At 33.3% G+C, this 23,321-nt stretch overlaps 2 protein-coding genes across 6 annotated transcripts in view; one reads left to right on the top strand and one right to left on the bottom strand.

Annotated features, from left to right (window-relative positions):
- Positions 1-613: 613 nt before the first annotated feature.
- On the bottom strand, positions 614-15,777 carry LOC128222969 (uncharacterized). Of its 4 annotated transcripts, none has more exons than XM_052932164.1 (8): positions 15,668-15,777; positions 8,672-8,845; positions 7,433-7,888; positions 6,981-7,097; positions 6,215-6,342; positions 5,085-5,178; positions 4,742-4,831; positions 614-3,281 (listed from the first exon to the last, which is right to left on the bottom strand). In XM_052932164.1, the coding sequence occupies exons 2-8, from the start codon at positions 8,801-8,803 to the stop codon at positions 1,941-1,943; spliced, it is 2,358 nt and encodes a 785-aa protein (XP_052788124.1). In that variant the 5' UTR covers positions 8,804-8,845; positions 15,668-15,777; the 3' UTR covers positions 614-1,940. The 4 variants fall into 4 exon arrangements, with proteins under 4 accessions (XP_052788124.1, XP_052788126.1, XP_052788123.1 ...); XM_052932166.1 differs by lacking the exon at positions 15,668-15,777 and adding an exon at positions 11,746-11,852; XM_052932163.1 differs by lacking the exon at positions 15,668-15,777 and adding an exon at positions 11,696-11,803.
- Positions 15,778-15,893: 116 nt separating this feature from the next.
- Positions 15,894-23,321, top strand: part of LOC128223804 (uncharacterized) — a 78,304-nt gene continuing 70,876 nt past the window's right edge. For both annotated transcript variants that reach the window (XM_052933217.1, XM_052933216.1), the window contains exons 1-5: positions 15,894-15,978; positions 18,285-18,418; positions 18,836-19,287; positions 19,706-19,822; positions 20,616-20,760. In XM_052933217.1, the coding sequence (XP_052789177.1) occupies positions 18,406-18,418; positions 18,836-19,287; positions 19,706-19,822; positions 20,616-20,760 (727 nt within the window). In that variant the 5' untranslated portion in view covers positions 15,894-15,978; positions 18,285-18,405. The remainder of the gene's footprint in view (positions 15,979-18,284; positions 18,419-18,835; positions 19,288-19,705; positions 19,823-20,615; positions 20,761-23,321) is intronic.

The raw sequence follows: 23,321 nt of genomic DNA, 5'->3' as shown, positions 1-23,321 counted from the left end.
AGCATTGCAGACACAGGGATTACTTTGTCCGGCGGCATCATCAGCATAGTTGGTGTCACATTACTTAGTATAGTCTTTAAACTTGGTATGTAAATTGATTTTGGGGTCATTGGATCAAATATTAAGGTCATGGTGACCGTCACTAGAAAAACTATAGAACTCCCGACGTTCAGCACATCAGCTTAGCGTAATTCTAGTCTTGTACTTGGTTATTAACATGTCAAGCTCTGCGCTCAGTCACCATGGCATATGTTTCAATCGAGCTGCACAATTGCTTTTTAATGGTTTAAGCCAAAGTCAAACAGTTACAAGCTCAGCATAAGATAGGTTGCAAAACACAGTGTTCTTGTCATTGTATGACACACAGGTGTAAAAGTTACTGTTCAGTTTGAGTTGTTTACAAAATTTTACTGTAAACATGTACAGGCTGTAAAATACTCGGATAAATCTTTTCTCTCATATTAACAGACATATCATTCAAAATTTCAAATCATGTTCAAAATACACATACCTTGATGATGGAGTGCACAAAAGGAAGCCCACACATACACAATACTGTACATGTAGTCTATGACAACCTCTCTGTTGTGCAAAGAAGTAAAGCAAATTGTATACAATATAATTCATTTTATTTGACTTTTGTTCTCAGCTGAAAATACTTTGATGTACATGTTTTACAAATTTTTTACATCTTAATTGTGATTGAAATCTTTATGAAGAAGGCTCAGATGGATATAAAGTATATGAATCATGCATAAAATACAAAAGAAATGTTAACCTGTTTCATTGCATAATTATATACGTATAACCTCAATTTTATAAACAATACTGTATACAGAAAAATAATAAAAAAATGCATCTTCAATAAAAGTAAATGATAGAAGTATACAATCACTTTTTGCCCTAATACTAGATATGATCTGTTTATTATATATTTTAACTTCAGCTCTGCATCCTGATGCAACACTAAATTTCGATCCTTCACCAAAGTTTACCATATATTTAATATTTTTAACATATTTTTAATTATTTTCCAAGCATTCTGGTGTTGAAGACCACAAGACTACAACATTAACAGACTCAAAAAAAAATCCTAATCTAATGACTGGAAATTGAAACTATGAATGTAAATACTGAAAAAATATACAGGTGTAAAATAAACTATCACAGAAAATATCAAACATATACATATAGAAAATCAACAAAAAATATACATGAACAATTATATGTCTCCCATAACAAAAATGTATGGGAAAATGATCGAAGTACTAAATGAATGTTTCAATTGAGCATAATTGTAAATAAAATAAAAAGAAATATTTTAAAATGAGAAACCACACAACCAAATATACAGCAATCATGAATTTGGTGACATACATGTAACTATCACTTAGTTTAAACATATTTATTATGCAGAAAAACAACAATACAGCATTTGTTACAAACATATAAAATAAAGGATTGGAATGGTAGAATTAACTAATAAAGTTCCTTTCCTTGAATGGTTATTTGCAATAGTACTAAATACAGGTTTTACTAAATAAAGGATTAATATGATAACTCTCAGAGTAGTAAGATGATTTTAGATAGATCGGTGGTAAAATTTCAAATTTAAAGGAATTTAATATCAGATAATGAAAAAAAATACAATATTTAGAAACACATGATGTTAAATCAACTGAATGAACAGTGCATTGATCAGAATTTAGTTACAAATGATACAATAGTTACAAAATACATGTACTAAGTCTTGACCATTTTTCTGCATAAAGATGCTGCATAGTTTACAAGTATACTCTCACAAAACATTCACTATCGCATTTAGAAACAGAATGGTGATATGAGCTCTATTCCCTTGATATTTTTATTAAAAAAAGGTGAAAAACCATATTCATCAACAAAGCATGTAATTAACCAATCAAAATTGACCAAAAAAATATTCACTGCACCATAGTTTGATGTTTGCTTCCTCGAGCATAAGTCATAAGAATGTTTGTATCCCACCTAGGTAAACCTGGTACCACGTTAGCAGGGGCTGAGCTAGCGGTTGGGACAGGGGTCATCACTGGCAGTGGATAGAATGCTTGAACTGTGTCCCTTCGTGCTTTTTGTTGTGCAACTCTTGTGCGTGCTTCTAGCATGCGATCATTCACCTCCGTCAGCATTCTTGTGTCAAGAGTAGCCCGCGCCATGGCAGACTCTGTTTGTCGCATAAGTTGACGATGTTCTAGGTACTTCTTAACAACCTCTTTCTGTTCCTGTTCAGCCGCACTCATATTTGCAACCAAGTCTGTCTTTCCTTGTATGTGATCTTCAAACTTTGCCTGTCTGTCATGACGCATAAGAGCATTAGACACGGACGTATGTTGGTTACTAAATTCTGTAATGAACGTGTAATCTTGTCTGTAAGACTTGTTCAAATCAGCAGATTTGTTCTTAATCTCATGCCTCTTGTCAAGGTAGTTCAATCGCTGCATTTCACGCTTTTCCAAATGTTCCAGAGTCTTTGCCCTTTCTAAATCTCTTTGCTTCAGAGCGTTTGACCTTTTCTCATCATGATACAACTTAATTCTCTCTTTTGCTCTATCTCTTTCATCTCTCATACTCAGAATATGTTCCATTTTTGATGCTGTCTTTTCTGCCTTTTCTCTATCCTTGTATGCCTGATGCACGGCAAACAAACATGACATTCCCATAGTGCCGTGCGCGCGGGAATAAATCCTTTGATCGTTACTGACAATCTTTTTTGGCTGTTTAATTCTGGGAGTAGCTGCATCTTGTAATCTCTTATGATGTTCAAACTCAGCATCCCGAACGAACCGTCCCGCTTCCTGCTTTGACAAAATCATCTCTGTCGTCGGATCGATAAGTATTATATTTGGTTTATACCCTCGTAATCGATATTCCGTCACCGGTGTTTCTTCCTCGTCTTCCTGTCTGTCTTCAATATCGGGAGTCGGAGTGCTACCGACCATTGGCCCAAAAAATTGTCTTACGCTTTTCACAATCTTTCTCTGTGGTGTTTTCTCTTTCCTTTTTCGTAATCGTCGTTTTGCCGAAGACTCAGGTTTTTCACTGGAGTCCTGAGGTAGAACTGTTTCAATTGCAATCTGCTCTGCATCGTAAATGCTTGAAAAAGTTCCAGTTTCAAGTTTAGCAAGGTTGATCAGGAGGTTTTTACGTTTACGAGGAGAGCCATTCCGTGTCATGGCCTCAGATGGTGGTCCTGTGCCTGGGTCATAGGCCATGTCCAAGGGTGTGGTAAAAGGCTCCTGGTATCCCTGGAATGTAATTATTAGACTTTATTTCTTGCATTCCGGTGGTTAATTGGAATAAAACGGTGGATTATATGTCGATAAATGCACCGTACAAAACAGCGAGTTTATCGTAACATAATTTCGTTGTGCCCGCAGATTTTACCTGTTTCTTGGTAAAATGGTAACCTAAAAACATACAATGCTGTGAAGAAAATGGAATAAAGTCATTTAATTTTGTTTTCAGTATGATGTGATTTGGATGGAACTTTGCAGGGTTTTCCTATTAAATACCTAATTTGTTTTTGTTAAAATTAATTATAAGCATGAATAATAAGAAAAATTGCATGTTTCAGTTCAAGATTGCAGTATATATCATCTTGTGAACACCAAAAGTAAATATTTTACTTGTGGCAAAGCCACTCGTGATATATTACTTTTAGTGCACAACTCGGTGAAATATATTGCATATCTTGAGCTGAAACATGCAATTATCTATTTGTACAAAAATATGTTTCTTTACAAGTTACAGTTAATTCTACAATCAAATTATAAGAGAATACTATATGAAACACCATTATATTCATTTGATCTATTAATGTTATAGGGAAGACATCTGGCCCCAATTTCTTGAAACATCTTAAGTCTCTTATAACAGGATTAAGCCAAGCTCACTATACTTGTTTTTGAAATTATTTGTGCGATATCAACAATCTTAACAGTCTTTGGACTTTAAAAGGAAATTATCTTTAAGAGAAATCAGGAAAAACTGTTCAGTAAAATCAAGACTTAACAAGAACTTTGGCTTAATGAAATAAGCTAGTAAAGCTTGTTACGCTTAAGAACTTTGGCTTAATGAAATAAGCTAGTAAAGCTTGTTACGCTTAAGAACTTTGGCTTAATGAAATAAGCTAGTAAAGCTTGTTACGCTTAAGAACTTTGGCTTAATGAAATAAGCTAGTAAAGCTTGTTACGCTTAAGAACTTTGGCTTAATGAAATAAGCTAGTAAAGCTTGTTACGCTTAAGAACTTTGGCTTAATGAAATAAGCTAGTAAAGCTTGTTACGCTTAAGAACTTTGGCTTAATGAAATAAGCTAGTAAAGCTTGTTACGCTTAAGAACTTTGGCTTAATGAAATAAGCTAGTAAAGCTTGTTACGCTTAAGAACTTTGGCTTAATGAAATAAGCTAGTAAAGCTTGTTACGCTTAAGAACTTTGGCTTAATGAAATAAGCTAGTAAAGCTTGTTACGCTTAAGAACTTTCATAAAATTGGGGCCTGACATAGCTTAATAGCCAGGAATTAAAAGTGTAACTTACAAATAACTTAATCTTAAAACTAGAGGCATCATCAATCTGAGGTCTATATTTCATAACTGACTTTATGTTTTAGTCCCTTTTATGAAAGCTTACATATCAAGATGATATTATAAAATGGCTTATCATCACCAACAGTTTCATTGATTCAGTATCAGGTATACTAATGTACCTCCGTTTGTTCTTTTCTCTGATATGACGTATCCTCACTGGGTGAAGGGGAAGCCTGCAGTCGATCAGTGAAGTGGATCATTGTTGCCTCCTGATATACAAGGCAATCATATGGTTACAAATACAACTGTCCAATAGAAAAATAAAACATGTTTTTCCAAAACACTAGTTAGAAAGATCATGCATTGTTCATCATTATTATAGTTTATGTTTAACTAGATCATCATATCAAATACAAGTAATGTCATAAAAAAATTGATTAAAAAAGTTTAATAAGGAAGAACAAGGTAATTACTGATAAAATATGTCAATATTTCTAACAATAACAACATATCTAGACTAACCCGCTGTATGGAATCAGGTACTGGAGAAGAACTAGGGGGTGGGGGGACAGTACCCCGGGCTGACTTGACCTTGGGCTGACGCACAGAGCCATACCTGTAACATAAAAATATAGTCTTCAAGAGTCCAATTTAACTTTTTGTTAATCTGAAAAACATGGGCTACTAGTACCTTCTGTAAAAAGAAATAGGAATGTTAGAAAATATATATAATATTATTGTTGGCAAAGTTATGCCACCATTAAGCTGACCATGACTGAAAGATCGAGGAGCTGATTTTCAGGATGTTAATAGATAACTAACATGTTTTAAACAAAATTGACAGAGTTATGCCCCCTGCCCACTCAAACTTAAATCTGTGCGCAAACCCATTCTATTAATAGTAAATGAACATAATAAATGATTACAGATGTTATAGACAGTAATCGAAATTAGACTTTTGGATAAACAAGCCTGAATTATACTGGTGATTGCCATAAAACAAATCATTAAGCCCGAATATATAATTTCAGAATTTGAGCAAACCCGGAAAGCATTTTACCAGTGCAGAGCTTACGGGCTTGTGCCAATTTCGACCACCATATAACTCCAATCTTTCTCTAGACAGATGCCCTGAAGCCCCCTAAACCTTCATTACAATTAACACAGGGGAGAACAGGGTTGGAATTTGGTTCAACAGCCACAAACATTATGTTTTATTACTCATTTGTTAATCTTTAACCAGCATCAAGTATCTTCAATAAGTCTTTATCTTATTCACACAGTCTACTCACTTTTTTCTAGACAGATGTCCCCTCATGAACTTCTGCACAATTAACACTGGGGAGAAGTTGGCTAGAATTTGGTTCAACAGCCACAAACATTATGTTTTATTACTCATTTGTTAATCTTTAACCAGCATCAAGTATCTTCAATAAGTCTTTATCTTATTCACACAATCTACTCACTTTTTTCTAGACAGATGTCCCCTCATGAACTTCAGCACAATTAACACTGGGGAGAAGTTGGCTAGAATTTGGTTCAACAGCCACAAACATTATGTTTCATCACCTTATCTTATAATCACTGGATAATCTTTAACCACCATCAAGTATCTTCAATAAGTCTTTATCTTACAAATACAATCTACTCACTTTTTTCTAGATAGATGTCCCCTCATGAACTTCTGCACAATCAACACCGGGGAGAAGTGTGCCTGTATTTGGTTAATATGCCACTCTATCTCCTTCATTAGGTGAAGCTCATCAGCAAAACTTGATCGCTGTTAATCAAACATTATATGTCACTTTTAAATACATTAACTTACTGAGGATATTTCTTTCATAAGTTGGTAATGTACACATGGTTTATTTTTAAATTCAACCAATCTACTGTTAATCTGTAACCTTAAGTTCACTAGATCTAGACTGTGCAATGTTATGAAATTGTCAATTTAACACAGAAACAAAAACATCTACCTTCCAATACATGACTGTAAATTTTCTGCTTTCATGTCTAACAGTTTAAGGTTAAAATCTAACAGAAATTTCTGTGTCAAACGTTTTTTTCAATAGCAAAAATAAAAATAGCTTATGAGATCATACAATGTCCATTGTAATGGGCTTATCAGCCATAGTATTTCATATGTGAAATCATGTGATCCCATTTGGCAGTCTGTTGGGTTTTTTAGCCAAGAAAGGAGCATTATTCAAAGTCTAAGTCATGGTATGTAAAACACATGAGGGTATTGTCGCCAAAATGCGTACTAAACACCACATGAATATCTTGAGCTGATTTTGAGTTATGGCCATGCGGACTAAATGTTGCATGCCAATGAAAAAGACACCAGCTTTCACAATTATACCATAAATTGTTTCTATATATGTAAAGCACATGTTAAGAACAGTAAACCATTCTTACCTCCCCGGTGTTATGATACAACTGGACCCTGAAGTTTGGATTTTTAGCTCCAAATGGACCCCCAAACACAGCATCCTCAATAATTTCCTCATCTGAGATCACATAGTTGTCCAATGCCTGAAAACAAGAGACGAAATTGTTTATTAAAAAATATCCTGTAATGAGGATTTTGGCTTTCCATCTTCGATAATTTATGCATATGAGGAAAAGTTCTCAAACAATTTCTCGGGTTTATTAAGTATACAAATTTAGTTCTAATGCTAACACACTCACTTCTCAAACAGACATCCCAGGTTCTATTACCTGAATGGCCATATGTGAGTTTGGTTTGTGGGCATTAAGTGTGTTTTCTCTGGGTACTTCGGTTACCCCAACAACACAAGACCACACTCTTGCACAACTTAGCATAAGTTAATATAGTTGTTTCACAAACATTGTAAAATAAATAATACCTTCAACGTCCAAACACTATTGACCACATGATGTCGATAGTTCCGCTTCAAACTGAGGGGCGTATCAAACATCGTCAGGGCCATAAGGTTCGGGCAGGTGGCAAGATTCTGCAGGCTTTCATACTTCCCAAGGGGGTTGTCATGGAGATGAAGGAATTTCAGGGCTCGCATTCCTGACCAGAATGCCAGGCCTGGAAGTTGGCTTATCTGATTACTATGAAGGTCTAGCTTAATCAGATGCCTGCATGCTGCTAATCCATCTATCTTTGTTAAAAAGTTATTGTTCAGAACCAAAATCCTTATGTTCATACAGAATGTCAAATCCCCGATTTTCCGCAGATGGTAACCGTCCAATCGAACAAACAACAACTGAGAGACATCCTTGATGTATTTTCCATTGGATAGCTTACCACAGTTTCTGATGAGGAAATCTTGTGAAGGAGTTATAAGCAGTCCCTGGAAAAAGATGTGTTTTTTTATTAAACATATTTTTAAATTTATTGTGTACTCATCACCATTCTGCAAGAAATACGTGTAACAAAATTATCTTCATAACAAGTATTATTGGGCAATGCTTAATGACGTCAGACAAAGTTAAAAAGTGCATAATTTAAGTTTTTCAAATTTTGCTTTCACTCGCTTCACTGCCTCCTGAAATCAGAACCTGCCAAAATCCACTTGTGTGGCATTATGCATACAATATTACAACCTCCTGGCTCAAAACGGGGTACTTATAACCCTATTGTATACTTGTATTCATTGAAGCTATATTGTCCAGGTGCTTATTTTCTAACTATCTATACAATCATAACCCCATCTCCCCTACAAAAAGCTTAAACTTTGTAATGATGCAAAACTAATTGTTAAGAAAGGGCAAATTATCTAGCATCATTCTGTTAGAAATGAATCTTATCATTTTTCACTTATCACTTATTTCTATCATAACAATTATGTAAAAAAACATATTGTGATCATCAGTACAATAATTGTTTTGTTTTCAGTCAAGACCACTCAGCTATGTAGAATGATAACTTGCCCTTCATTGTTATTTAAGAATACTTATTGGTAACATGCAAATTCATTGGAAGAAGACTTGCTTTCCCTGCCTCATGTATATAATATAAAATGAGATTTTGTCAGTCAATTGTTCCTGGGTATTTATGAAGTATTACAGAATTAAGTACCGTGGTTGCCGATGATGAAAAACTACTAACATAACAGGGACAACTATGATGTTACCTGGTGTTCCGCCTGTCTAATTGTTTCCTCTTCCCTTTGCTTGTAGTATTTATCGAGATTTCCAACGTTCGACCCCTCCCGTTGTGTCTCATTGAGACGTTGAAACTTTGTCCAGTCTGGTATACTCACCATTTTGACTGGTTTTCAATTTTATGGGTAGTTTGTTAGATTCAACTGAAAAGGAGAAAAACAATTAATTTACTTATTAGTTTTTTTCTAACAGAAATATTATTAGTGAAATATTGTGCTGTAATACCATTATAGACTTATAATGAGATGAATTTCCATTTTTATGACACTGTGAAATAAACAATTAGATAGCACTGTTACTCTAAGTAAAAGATCATGCTGTATGATAGTAGTCGATTTAGTACCAGTCCTCAGAGCTTGGTCAACTCAGGCCCGGCACTACGATTGTTTCCAGGTTGGTTTCAATAAATTTTACGTAATCAGGAATTCTTTTGATTTTAACAGGCATGTATACATAGCAATTCAAATGTAAGGCTTCAGACTTGTTGAGTCAAATTTAAACTTTAATGACTGCTGTACACAGTCTCAAATAAGCCTTGTTTGCTGAAGTTTATACCAAATTACTTAAATAAATCATAAACATAAACTTTTATTTCAACCAAACATCTCAAATGACATGTTTCTTAAACCGCCCAATATCTTAGCAATACCGTTGTGAAAATAATTTTCTTGGCTTAATGTCAATAAATTAATACATTTGTAGTATATAGATAAGACAGTGGGAAGATTTTCAATAAATTGGTAAAGTTAACAACGATGTTAAGATCATCATTGTTAACTTTCAAATCTTTACTGTCACTCTGGAACTTGTGATCTGCTGTATTTCTAACAAGATTTGAGACAACTGTTTCAGCTGTACTCATTGACTCATTTTATTTAAATATAAATATATGAGCCCATCTGAAAACTAAAAAAAATCCTGTTTGAAAGTTAACAGCAATATTGTTAATCAAATTGTTAACCTTAATGAAGTTCTGAACTTTCAGTCTTATTTTATACTTAAATAACAATTAAAACCTTATATCTATAATCTATTTATATTTGATATATCAACAGAATGCCCGAGTTCATTAAATAACATCAATTAAATAATTATTAGAATGCATCCTTCAATGTAGATGTAGAAAAGTAAGATGAAAAAACAACAAACATTATACAGTAATTTTTACAAGAGCTGGACCCAGAACCTTTTTTTGCAAAATGATTGGTTGTACAGGGAGCTGTATTACAGTGTATTTTGATCTCCAGCTTACTTTTGCGTCAAAATGAAATTTAATTAAATTTCCTTCAATCTTTGCGGAAGCATTATATTACAAAAGTAGGAACACAGATGACATTGATTCAACAATAATAAAAATTTAATCTATTTTTCCATTCATTGCATATTTTGTTTATTTTACTATCCCAGCAACCAATGTTAGCGCTGCCATATAGGAAAGACTCGTAACAAAACTTCTTTATAAATGTTAAGTTTATAATCCAGTACAACTTTAACACCAAAGAACTAACTGCAGTATTGAGTTTAGTAAAGTTTATTAAAATTGATCTGTAAATTGTACACACAGTGTTTTATTCATTGTGAAAATTGCTAATAAAGACATTACGGTGCCTGGCAATCAGAAGCAAAACCATTAAATCTGGGCCTATTTCTGTACAAAGCCCTGCTTTAGAAAGAGCCTTCTTTCAAAGTTTTAGAAAAGGATATTTAAAATCAAACAAGTCTTGAGTTCCATTATATTTGATTGTTTCCTCCTGGGACTTCAAAGTCCAGCTTTCCACCAAACCTGATCACTGAACATTTTTGTTTAACTGCTGAAGGACATTAGTGTTCAACGTTATATTTTGTCCAATGAGAAGGCAGTATTTCTTAAGTTTTCTAGTACATCAATATCACAAATTATTCACAAGTCAGCAGTTATTGATTATAATCAATTAAAGTGGTAGATTAAAACAATGGCTGGCCAAGTTAGTAGCTAGTTTAGACAATATAATGTAAACCACTAACCGCTTTTTTCAAACTCTTTGATCAAGCTATTTAAAATCAGACCAGATCAGATCAATTTTGAGTTTGATTATATTGGATACCACCACTTAAAAGTCCAGTTTTCCATCAAACCCTGGATCACCCAACGATTTTCTGGGACTCATTTAGTTTAAACGAAATTAAACATTCAATTATTCATGTAGTCATTAGTTGTTTGAAGTTTTATTTCTGGCTAGAAGTTGAAACTTGATATTTGAATATCAATATATGTTCAATACATGGCAAAACCATTTACACTTATTTTGCAGTTTTTAGATCAATTAAAATTGAGCAATCTTTCAAATACTGTCTCTATGTCATCCATAGGGTTTAGCATATGAAAAAAACCATCAAAAAAACATTCATATATATATATATATATAATGTTATTTAAATTTAGTATTAATTTTAGTTATAATTATTTGTACATTAATTATTGCTATAAAAAAGTCATGATAATACAATTATAGTATCATTTTTTAATTCATAAATAATCATACTAAAAAAGGGTTGAAGAATATGCAAGGAAAAAAGTAGGGCAAAAATGATTAGCATTACTAATGGATAAAAGCTCTAAAAGGCTTTAATGTTTAGAATGGAGGGAAAACAAAACTGAAACCATCTTCCAAGTCAATTTCATAACGATTTCAGAACCTATGCAGTTAGGCACAGCGGTCAGGCACAGACAATCAGTAAGGTTCATTTCAATTGTGGGGACAAAAAGTGAAAGGGTATAAACATGAAATTTATACCATCAAGTGTTGATTAAATAAATCAACCTTAATTAGACTTGCAAAAGAGGTCAAAACTGCATAAGATCTATAGTGTGCAGGCCTTTTATATATACATAATGTATTGAAAATAATGAAATATTACAACTTATTTGATCATATCTGTTGTTTATTTTTATCATTCTGCATTTATCAAACTGTTTTCAATATATCAGAGTATGAAAATACAAACTTCCTTACCAGTTCAAAAACACATAAAATTTTATGCAAATGTAAAGTATCCAACTCACAATCCAACCGACACCAAAAGAAGGAAAAACAATCTATCGAAGAAACCTTCTACGTTATTCTAATAAACTCTGGTAATCCATAGGCTGCAAGTCACCATATAAAAAACCTTTACAGAGATATTTTAATTGATAGTTTCTTTAACCCTAATTCTTTGGGCGCATTTCTCTACCCGAAGATATAAACCAATCAATATTGACGTTTCACAATATTGCAACCAAATATCTAATAGCAGTTAAGCCTTATATCAATATTTTAGCAGAATCATACCATGAAATATGAGCTTCCCGTTTAAATGGATAATTCAGGTGTCAAAATAGTGTTATTCCATTTATTTCCAACTGAACTATCGAGGATAAAAGATTTGCAATATTCAACGAGGCTTAAATCACCATACTGGCAATATGACAAATAACATTATAAGACAGATAAACCTCACTGTAATATTACCCATTAGATCTTAAATCTGCACTTTTATTACCAATTTAATTTTTGTTTAAGATTAATAAGTGCAATACTTGGGTAAAAATACCTGTATTTCTATATAAATTATAATATCTTATCTTTAATTTATGGCGGTAAGACATTTTTTTAAAGTTATGATTTCTATATAAATTATAATATCTTATCAGTAAATTTATTGCTTTAAGACATTTTTTAACTACTGATTTACAATTAATGGTACTACAAACTTTTTAAGATATATCTTCATAATAATTTATAATGGTCCATAAATTAAACACTAATAACCAAGCAAATTTGCTTTAGCTGATACTGCATAAATTCATTAACCTGAGTTTATAATATTTATTTTGAAAAAAATATGTGTTTCTTTTATGTGTTTCTTTTAAAAATAAAATAGATAATTTTCAAAGGTTTGAAACATGTATTACAGACATTATAAGGGACCCTAAATAATATCAATGAATGACAGTACAATCATTTTTTAATGTTGGTAATTCCAAGTAGTTAAATATTATCAATTTAAAAAAAATACTGTTGATGAAGTCAATGTCACAGATTTTGCAAAACACATAAATTTGCAATTGACGTAATCAATTATTGACCACAACACAATATTTTACACAAGTTCTTGATTTTGTTTAAAGACTTCTCACTGCAGCCCATTGGGTGGTTTAATAATTAAAAGCAAAGGAATTTATTTTCACACAGAAGAAACTTTACAAGCTAGTGGCATTTTGCACAGACTGTTTGTAACTAAAATAAAGTATATGACAGTCATACTGATTCAATAATTTACTAATACTAGTATAGTACTTTTGACAGTGTATATTGTAATTGAATGTGCTTTAAAGATAAGATAGAGATGTGTTTTGTCAGATGTTTGATTTTTGTATCATTAAACAAGATAATTTTTGTATAGGTTATTGTTTATTTTGAGACCTTTATGGAAATTAAACATTAAAGCACAGCGGGGCTTAATATGATAGGCAAACATTTCAACTATAATGGTACACAAATATATCAGACTATTTAAAAGAAACAACTTCAATACGAACAATCTCTATTTTGATTTGACTAATATTATATAATAAATCACTATCATAATATCACTATGAAAATATAATATCACTATGGAAATATACTAACAGATATTTTGAAAAAATACTAAAATGCCATTTTAACCAATTATATACAATTAATTAAAAAAAACACACTAAAAATTAGCTCTTAGAAACAAAATCACAGTAAAACAAAGTTTAACAGATATCATTATATCATTAACTTTTACATTATTATTTATGTAAATATTGTTAGTTTTTCTTATCTAAAAATAAAATCAACCAAACTTTGTGATGTTTCATAGTTATATTTATTAAGTGTTAATAAAAGTGCAGTAACAATGTTTAGACCTATAATTGAAAAAACACTCATAGATGATTGTTTGTGGAATAACAACATGTAGGGCTACCTGGTCCCATGTGTGAACACCACCAAATCCTGATACTTTACACTGTCACACAGTTATAGATGCATTGTTGATATCCTGGTTAAAAAGGTATGGTTTCAGAATGTGTGTTATTTTCATATATATTTAAAAAAATCTTTGCCATTGGATGTATTGGTGATCTAAGGAATGCACATCATCAGATGAGATTGATGCAAGTAAACCAGTCATCGAAATTAGACTTTTGGATCAACAAGCCCGAATTATTATACTATTGCTTGGCATCAAATTTTTAAACAAGCCCTGCTATATAAAATTCAGAATTTGAGCAAGCCCAAAAGACATTTTACCAGTGCAGGGCTTGTGGGCTTGTGCTAATTTCGACCACTGGTAAAATGTCTAAGTTGTCAGTTAGACAACAACATTTTAATCTCAGTCTATTCAGTTCTAAACTCAATTTAGTTCTGACATCCATCAATTAAAATAACTCTTTGTATTTTGTGTGGGGAGGAACTTAATAAGAGTAACTATTATAAAAGGTCACCTATTTTAGAGCTCTGTACTTGTGTTCAACCGGCAATATGGTCCCCTAGTTGATCTCTTGGTCCCTCAATTTGTCTTATAAAATGTATGAATTAGTGAGAATTTTCATTCGTAAAATAAACACAAACATTTGATTATTGTATATATATCGCAGTGTTTTAGAATGCATTTTAATATATTCTTTGGCCAAAAGATGAACTTGGGGACCAAAGTGCATGACAAAAATAGCTGGTAGCCACTATATGGGCTTTTTATTTTTAGTGCTTTATTGTTATAATATCATAATATGAAAGCACAAACATTTTCAGGACTTATAAAAAATTACAATTTTAATCTGGGAGTATTGGACCCAGTTTTAATTAAATGTTGTTGTTTTAGAAGAGATTTGAAATCATTGCACTTAATAAACTATGTAATTATTGGCAGTCAGTTATATGGAAGTAGGAATCTGCAAGTACAAAAATTATAAAAAGACTATAAATGGTCGTTAAACTGACCGGAACTAGTCTAAAATAATAGACGTGTTAAACGGGATTCTTCCAATCCCTAACGTCTAAACGGGAATGTGCAAAAAACGGGGGTGTTTTAGAAATATTGAAATTGTTTTAAGTGAAGTATTTTATGGTTGAAATTGATCATAAAGAGTTATACTCATATTTCACCATGTAAGTGAAATGTTATTTTGCACTAAACAAGCATTTAATGCATTAAAACAAGTTGTTTACCTTTTCAATAAAACGAAAGTTGACTGACACAGACAACAATTATGCGAAGGGGAACAACTCGATACAATCGTAATAGCTCGGCCTCCTCCGAGAAAGCTTCAGATAGACCTCGTTATACAATCGTAACAAATCGGCCATGGCCGAAATGTTCCGAGCGATTTAAAACTGTGCCCTAAAGCCTTACAGGTGCCCTTCATGTATATATCGTTATGTTTTGACAGAATGAAATGAAGAAAAGCCGTCAAACTCATAATTATAAGTTGGATATTTATTTTTTGTGTACGGAACTAATATAAAATAACATTATCTGGTAATATTTCTTGTTTTTATGATATTTTATAGACGCTATATGCTTTAACCCGGAATCCTGATCGGAACAACTACCCACTTTTGATACTAAACAATTTGTACGTGAAGGATTTGCCATATCAAATATCTAAAAAAAATCTGTCAACGTACAATTATTTGGACTAGACCGGAACCAAAGGCCAAACTTCACGTTTTCCTTGTTACAAAATTTAAGGTTTACCAAACAAGATCAGTCAGCAACATAGAACTGTTTGATACAGTTTTTTAAACTGATGTGCATGAAGTTGAGTAGAACAAAGTAGTAATTTGTAGTTCAAAACGATTAAATAAACTTGCGAATATTTATTTTAAATAAACTGTTTTTCTTTTCATTCCCTAATTCAACCCATGCTTCATTCGAGAGGGAACATAATGTTTAGAAAGTTAAACCAACTTTACCATTAATGGAATCACTGTCATTCAGCTAAATAGGACTATTTTGTCCATCAAAAATTATCAATTAGTTATCCATTTGTAAACGTCTCCCCAAGCAACTTGACAGGTTTAGGATTATGTTATTCAATTCATACAGGCGCTTGACGGATAGCAAAATATTGTATATGCGTCTTTTAACTTTGATCGCGTTTTTCGCGAAGTTGAAAACCAGTCGACAAGATGTCTGCGCCCTTATCATCCACTTTTCTGAGTTTTCCGTGTAAAATTGCGGAAATTCGATTAGACAGAGCCCTTGCATGTGGCCAAAACTTCAGGTTTCTATTTACCTAACGTTTATTTCTTCATACGATTTAAAATTGCGCTAAACAATTCATGCTTTCCCGAAGTAAGAAAATGTCACCAAATTTCGCGATGTAAACATTGACTCTTCCATTTATATTGATTTGGAACCTGGTCAAATAGCCCCCAAGTTAAAAAGCCCCCTAGTCAAAACGCCCCCACACTTTTGGTCAAATAGCCCCCACTTGGAAAAAAATGGTCAAAACGCCCCCAATTTGGTCAAACATTCCCATTTTGGTCAAATAGCCTGCACTCATGTTTTTATTTGAAATTATATTATGAAGGTAGGTTGTAATATTTTTAAGATATATTCCATTTACATAATTGCTTATCAAACATTTATAAACTAATTTCAAGACATTACATTTGTTGACAATTAAAATGTTTTAAAATATATTAAAATCAATTTGCCCTGAAAAAAAATAATTTGCCCTGAAAAGGATTGTTTTCATGATTTCAATTTGTATTTATAGTCTTTGTTTATGCCAACATAAATATCTACTGGAAGCAGTTTTAGTTTATCTTTTAATTTCACTCAGGAGGAGAAAACTAATTAAATGCTACGTTTAAATTTCCTTGGCAAACTCGTTCCATATTTGTTACATTAAAGTTGGAGTCTTATGCTGGGACTGGTTACATTCTCCACCCTGGTTTGCCTGGCAATACAGCGACATGTACACTTTTGTTAATAAGATATTTAACAGAAATGGATGTTTCGGAAATATTGGATTAGGTGGAACTTAGGGATTGTATGATTATTATGGCATATTGGATGTTTACGAATGATATAAAAGGAGAGGATTATGTTTTGAGAGTAGAATATAATTGGGATTGAGTAAATATACATCATGACACTCTGTTATGAGATTACCAAATAAGACGTGGTTGAATGTTAGACAGTATTTCTCTTGTTTATTATGCCCAGAGAATTTTAGGCGCTACAGATATATATCTGTTTGTATTTTATTTTCTGTTTATAATGTTTAATCTAGCCTGGGGTTGGTTATATCTCGACATTATTATGTACAGGCGCCACATATCAGCCCTTCTTTATTTATTAAAATAAAAAAATCCCATTATGCCAACCACATGGGTAGCTCCAGGTTGCAATTAATATAACACATACGGTAACATAGCATAGTTTCCAACAAAAGTGCAGAGCTCGGTGAGACTTAACTAATAACACTGGAGGATGAGCTACTACGGACAGCAGGAAGCAGGGTAACATGTCAGTACTTGACCATAACCAGGCGTAATAATGGACTGATTTTGCTGATAATGTATTGTGTATAAGAAATAGACTTTTAACTTATTTCAAAGAAAACACCTTCTTGAAATACCTTGTCACCCTGGTAACATTACGGTAAATCAATAACTGCAAATAGAAATAGAACTGCAAATAGGAATAGAGTCAGATATTGAGTTATTGTATTAAGGTGGTCAGAGTCAGTGTCATGGTTGGAAACCACAGTACTTGAATCTGTTATACTTTATAAATAAATGGGACAATTGACTGACAAAATCTCTTTTTAAAATATGTATACATACATGCCATATCCCCCGGCGGGGGGGAATAATCCCCCGGAATTTCGACCAATCCCCTGGTCGCCCGCCGGGGATTTTTTTTTTGTTCAAAACTAGCTTAAGGTTGACAGTGGAAAGCATCAATAATATTATGAGTGTGAAATTCCATGAAGGACCATTATTGTAATTTGAGTGTATTTCTGTATTTATTCTTATATTTTAAATGCACATATTGCGCAAATTTTCGTCACATAAAAATCCCCTGGTGTAATATCAAAATCCCCTGGAATTCAGACCAAAACCCCCTGGGAAGCCTCTCAGAAATATGGCATGTATGTGTATATGATAACTTTTTTTCAATAAATTCACATTTTACAATTAAATATTCTTCACTCAGTAGTGTCAGTAGCCACCACTGCCAAGTGGTCTTGACTGCTGACAAATATTATTGTACTGAAAAGTAGGACCCGATTCACGTCCTGGATTCCACCAGAATTATAATTTTTAATGGGAAAGCATCTAGTACCATGCAGAACCAATCAAACTGCCTCATTAATTATTCATAATTACGAGATTTTCTTAGCCAAATCACCCATTGTACACAAAGAAGCATAGTGTTGAAGTGTATTGGGGGTTTCAGATGATGGGTCACAGTCTGGTATTAACATTGTCTTGAATCTGATCTGTTAATTACCTCATTTATTTAATCATGCAATAATGTTTCCAATTATTATGATTCTTATATTATACAATGCAGATGGAAGCAGACAACACAAGGGGAATGGACAGGGGTTATTGGCAATGCAGTATGGCGATTGAAGCAGTCTGAAACAGAGATTTTCTACCAAACCTTCCGCAACGTTCACTCCACATTGCCAATGATACACCCAAGTAAGTCTCCTTGCAATATTTATGATTGGTTGTATTCTGTATAAAAGCTTGTAGTTTTTAAACAAATAATACATTCAATTTGTACATTCATTTAATTAAAAAGGCCTTCAGAAAAGTTTCCATTGACAGATACATTTTCAGAGTTAAACAATGATGATGTTCATATTTGTTTGATTGATTACCTGGTACCGGGGTAATTCAAGCTGCGTTTTGCTGTTGTTATCCATAGATCTGAATTTTTTAAAAAGAGAATATAAAAACTTATATAATTTATGATCTTTTTTGAACCAAGGTTAGCTGATAGTTGTTTGGGTACAATACCTTTGAAAATAAAAGAGTGACATGAATTTTATTTTGAAAATACAAACATATTCATTTTTAAAATTCTGATTCTGTTTTAACCTATACTTCTTTTAGTGCACAAGTTTTCTTCGGAGGACAGCTTAGAGAGCTGCTGCAAGTGTGTTTCATATGGCAAGAAATCTGAAGACATTATGTGCAATTGCCAAAAAACTGACTTAAATATTCTAAGAGATTACTTACAGCTTAATGTCAGCTTAGAAAATATGTATGAACTGTGGTCAGAAAGTGACGAAAACTTCAGAAATGTTGCAAGAACTTTTACTGGTATTAGAATGCTAAGGCAAGACCCGATTGAATGCCTCTTTTCCTTCATATGTTCTTCTAATAATAACATTTCACGGATAACATCTATGGTAGAAAAACTGGCTTCTAATTATGGCGAAAAAATAATGGAATTAGATGGTCAGGAGTACTTTTCATTTCCACAAGTGTCGTCATTGGCAAAAGATGGGGTTGAAGAGCGTTTAAGAACCCTTGGGTTTGGATACAGAGCTAAATATATACAGGTAAGGTAGCACCACTTCATAGAAAAATGGTGCTGTTATATGAGCCATACCCTGAGACTTAAATTACTTATATGTTACTAACCATAAACCATAAACTTTTGAGTCTTTGAACTAAAAATGTGACTTTTAATTTAGATAAATAATTTGATTTACCATTACACCTGTTTATAACAGAAAAAATTCTGTTTTGTACCCTTTCAAATGTTTACTGATTAGTTTGTATTGTTAATAGATAACCATTGTTTTCTAAATTTAATGCATAAATATGAAAAAGTCATGTGTTTTTATGTATTGACCAGTCATTGTCTTTCGACTTGTTGACTCAGATGATAATAGGCTAAGTGTTTTCAAGTGAATTGTAACCGTGGTGATTGTGACAGTACATGTATCCCTTTACCACTACCTGCATTTATTCCAGAGGTCTGCTGAATACATAATAGCACAGGGTGGGGAAAAATGGCTGTATGACTTACGGGAAATGGACTATCCAGATGCAAAGGCTAGCTTGCTGAAATTGTGTGGAGTTGGGGCTAAGGTATTGATTTTCAAGTGAATTCATCAGAGCTATAGAAAAGGGTTGTAATGGGCGTAAATACACTTTAAAAATCGCCCATTACGACATAAAATCAAACAGCTGTTTAAAAAAATAAATAGGGCGTAGCATTCTTCCGAGTATTTTTTACTGTTCTAGCTAGCCATTTTGACTAAATGTTAAACCGGTTTGTCAAAATCGATTTACTATCCTAAGAGACATTCACAAGGCTATCAGCCAAGAAAGCAAAATAGTGAAGATGTTTAAATTAATCAGGACTTGTACTTTGCTGAGCAACATTTTAATTTTAAAGTTCTTATATAATTATGTACTATAAAAGTTCATAAATAAAATAATTCATTTAATTTTGTAATTTAATGTATCAGTACACTATAGAAATCAGCATTACACTTTAATGAATGACCCAAGGGTTTACCATACACTTTACAAGATTGGCTAAGGGTGTTAAGTTCACTTTCAGTAAAAACGTTATCTGTAGCTCTGATTCATTAATTCATTTTTTTTAAAACACCAACATATTCTTTTTCCAAATTTGTGCAACTTCTAACACTATTAAATGGATCACGTCTATTTTTAAATGGTTGAGTATCTTTAGTCTTTTAGAAAAAATACATAACTGTATGATTAAAACAGGGTTACTGGTACATGCTTACATGGTAATAGTGCATTGTACTTTCAATAAAAATAGTGTAATTAAAACTAATACAGGTATTAGGAAATGTTTTCATGAAGTATTTCAACCAACTATTCACCTCTGACATCATCCATATTGCAGGTAGCTGACTGTGTGTTACTGATGTGTTTGGACAAGCCGGGAGCCATTCCTGTGGACACCCATGTATGGCAGATAGCTGCACGAGATTACATGCCAAAGCTGAAGCAAGCAAAGTCTCTCACTGATACACTGTATAATGAGATTGGTGGGTACATGTTCATGTTGAACTAATTAAAATTAAGTTCCTTTATGATTGATTTATTTTACAACGTTTGTGAAGAAAGTTACATGAACTTATGCTAATTCACTCTCATTGACATGATGTTCCACTGGAGTGTGGTCTTATGTTGTGGGGAAACAGGAGTAGCTAGAGAAAATCTACAAGTCTGGTTTTGGAACCACCAACCAAACTCATGTATGCCCAAGGGGGAATCGCACCCTGTACTCATTGGTGAAAAGAGAGTATCTTGTCATGAAGTCGTTTGGAAAAACCATGTGGAGAAGCTTTATGTATTAGATTTATTAGCTGCTGTCTTTCAAAATCATAAGTAATAACTTTTGTTTAGGAAAATGAAAAATTTTCTTACACTAGTCTAGTTTATTGCACTGTTAAGTTGTTAACCATTTCATACAGTAACCATAATTTGGTTTAAAATAATTAATTTGTCTAGATATACATCGCATTATATTAATAACACTGTATTATGTGAAGTTAGAAAACCACATTAAATCTAGAAAAGCCATGTTCCCTTCCACAAAACATTGTTTAACAAAGTTGAGGATAACATAGCCAAAATGGGCAATAACGACTGCACTTTGTACTTCAAAGAACTGGAATAATTACACAAAGCTGCATTGTTGGTGCGTGCATCAACAATGGTACTTTGTACTTCAAGGAACTACAACACATCAACAAAGCGGCATTGTTGGTGCGTGCATCAACAATGGTACTTTGTACTTCAAGGAACTACAACACATCAACAAAGCGGCATTGTTGGTGCGTGCATCAACAATGGTACTTTGTACTTCAAGGAACTACAACACATCAACAAAGCGGCATTGTTGGTGCGTGCATCAACAATGGTACTTTGTACTTCAAGGAACTACAACACATCAACAAAGCGGCATTGTTGGTGCATGCATCAACAATGGTACTTTGTACTTCAAGGCACTACAACACATCAACAAAGCGGCATTGTTGGTGCATGCATCAACAATGCAGCTTTGTACTTCAAGGCACTAGAACACATCAACAAAGCGGCATTGTTGGTGCATGCATCAACAATGGTACTTTGTACTTCAAGGAACTACAACACATCAACAAAGCGGCATTGTTGGTGCATGCATCAACAATGGTACTTTGTACTTCAAGGAACTACAACACATCAACAAAGCGGCATTGTTGGTGCATGCATCAACAATGGTACTTTGTACTTCAAGGAACTACAACACATCAACAAAGCGGCATTGTTGGTGCGTGCATCAACAATGGTACTTTGTACTTCAAGGAACTACAACACATCAACAAAGCGGCATTGTTGGTGCGTGCATCAACAATGGTACTTTGTACTTCAAGGAACTACAACACATCAACAAAGCGGCATTGTTGGTGCATGCATCAACAATGGTACTTTGTACTTCAAGGAACTACAACACATCAACAAAGCGGCATTGTTGGTGCATGCATCAACAATGGTACTTAGTACTTCAAGGAACTACAACACATCAACAAAGCGGCATTGTTGGTGCATGCATCAACAATGGTACTTTGTACTTCAAGGAACTACAACACATCAACAAAGCGGCATTGTTGGTGTGTGCATCAACAATGGTACTTTGTACTTCAAGGAACTACAACACATCAACAAAGCGGCATTGTTGGTGCGTGCATCAACAATGCAGCTTTGTACTTCAAGGAACTAGAACACTTCAACAAAGCTGCATTGTTGGTGCATGCATCAACAATGCAGCTTTGTACTTCAAGAAACTGGAACAATTCAACAAAGTTTCATTGTTGGTGTGTGCATCAACAATGGTACTTTGTACTTCAAGGAACTAGAACACATCAACAAAGCGGCATTGTTGGTGCATGCATCAACAATGCAGCTTTGTACTTCAAGGAAGTAGAACACTTCAACAAAGCTTCATTGTTGGTGCATGCATCAACAATGCAGCTTTGTTCTTCAAGGAAGTAGAACACTTCAACAAAGACGCATTTCACTGTTAAGCAAAATGAACATTTCAGCAAGTCAACTTTTCACTTATAACCAACAATTGCATTTCAACAAAGCTACCATATTGGACCCTGCTACTTAGCTTATGTGTTATTTTAGAGTGGTTGAACTTAATGTTCACTGCCACACAAAGTGAATCTGGCCACTTTTATGCTTTTCTTTGCTTTTTTCAGCAATTGAATACTTCACAAATTCATTATGTATGTGTTTTTGTCTTGTTTTATTGAAACATGGTAACACTAGATGCCCATAGTCCACTAACTACCTATTCACATGCTATGGTGTTTATAACATAGTGATATGGTGGGCGGTAAAATTGTTGATATGCATGATGGCTGTACCGTATATATGCTTGTGTGCACGCATGTTTCTTGTGTATCCTGCATTGCATATCCCTGTCACACATAACCGTTCTGGATTAATGAATTTTCAGAGCCCTTTTCAAATTTTTATTGTCTTAATCTAGAGCTTGTTAATCTGACATGGCCTCTAACTTTGGAAGTGATAGGCACTGAAAATTCATTCCAACCAT

Source organism: Mya arenaria, chromosome 17, assembly GCF_026914265.1.
Source record: "Mya arenaria isolate MELC-2E11 chromosome 17, ASM2691426v1".
NCBI lineage: Eukaryota > Metazoa > Mollusca > Bivalvia > Myida > Myidae > Mya > Mya arenaria.
The sequence above is the reverse complement of the archived record's forward strand: the minus strand, read 5'-3'. Positions and strand labels throughout refer to the sequence as shown.

Bases quoted from the DNA above. Each gene is read 5' to 3' on its own strand.
- LOC128222969 (XM_052932164.1), bottom strand. From the start codon at position 8,803: ATGGTGAGTATACCAGACTGGACAAAGTTTCAACGTCTCAATGAGACA. The intron at 7,889-8,671 runs GTAACATCATAG...ATCTTTTTCCAG, and splicing joins TTAGACAGGCGGAACACCAG to GGACTGCTTATAACTCCTTC. The intron at 7,098-7,432 runs GTATTATTTATT...TCTTGTTTTCAG, and splicing joins ATAGTGTTTGGACGTTGAAG to GCATTGGACAACTATGTGAT.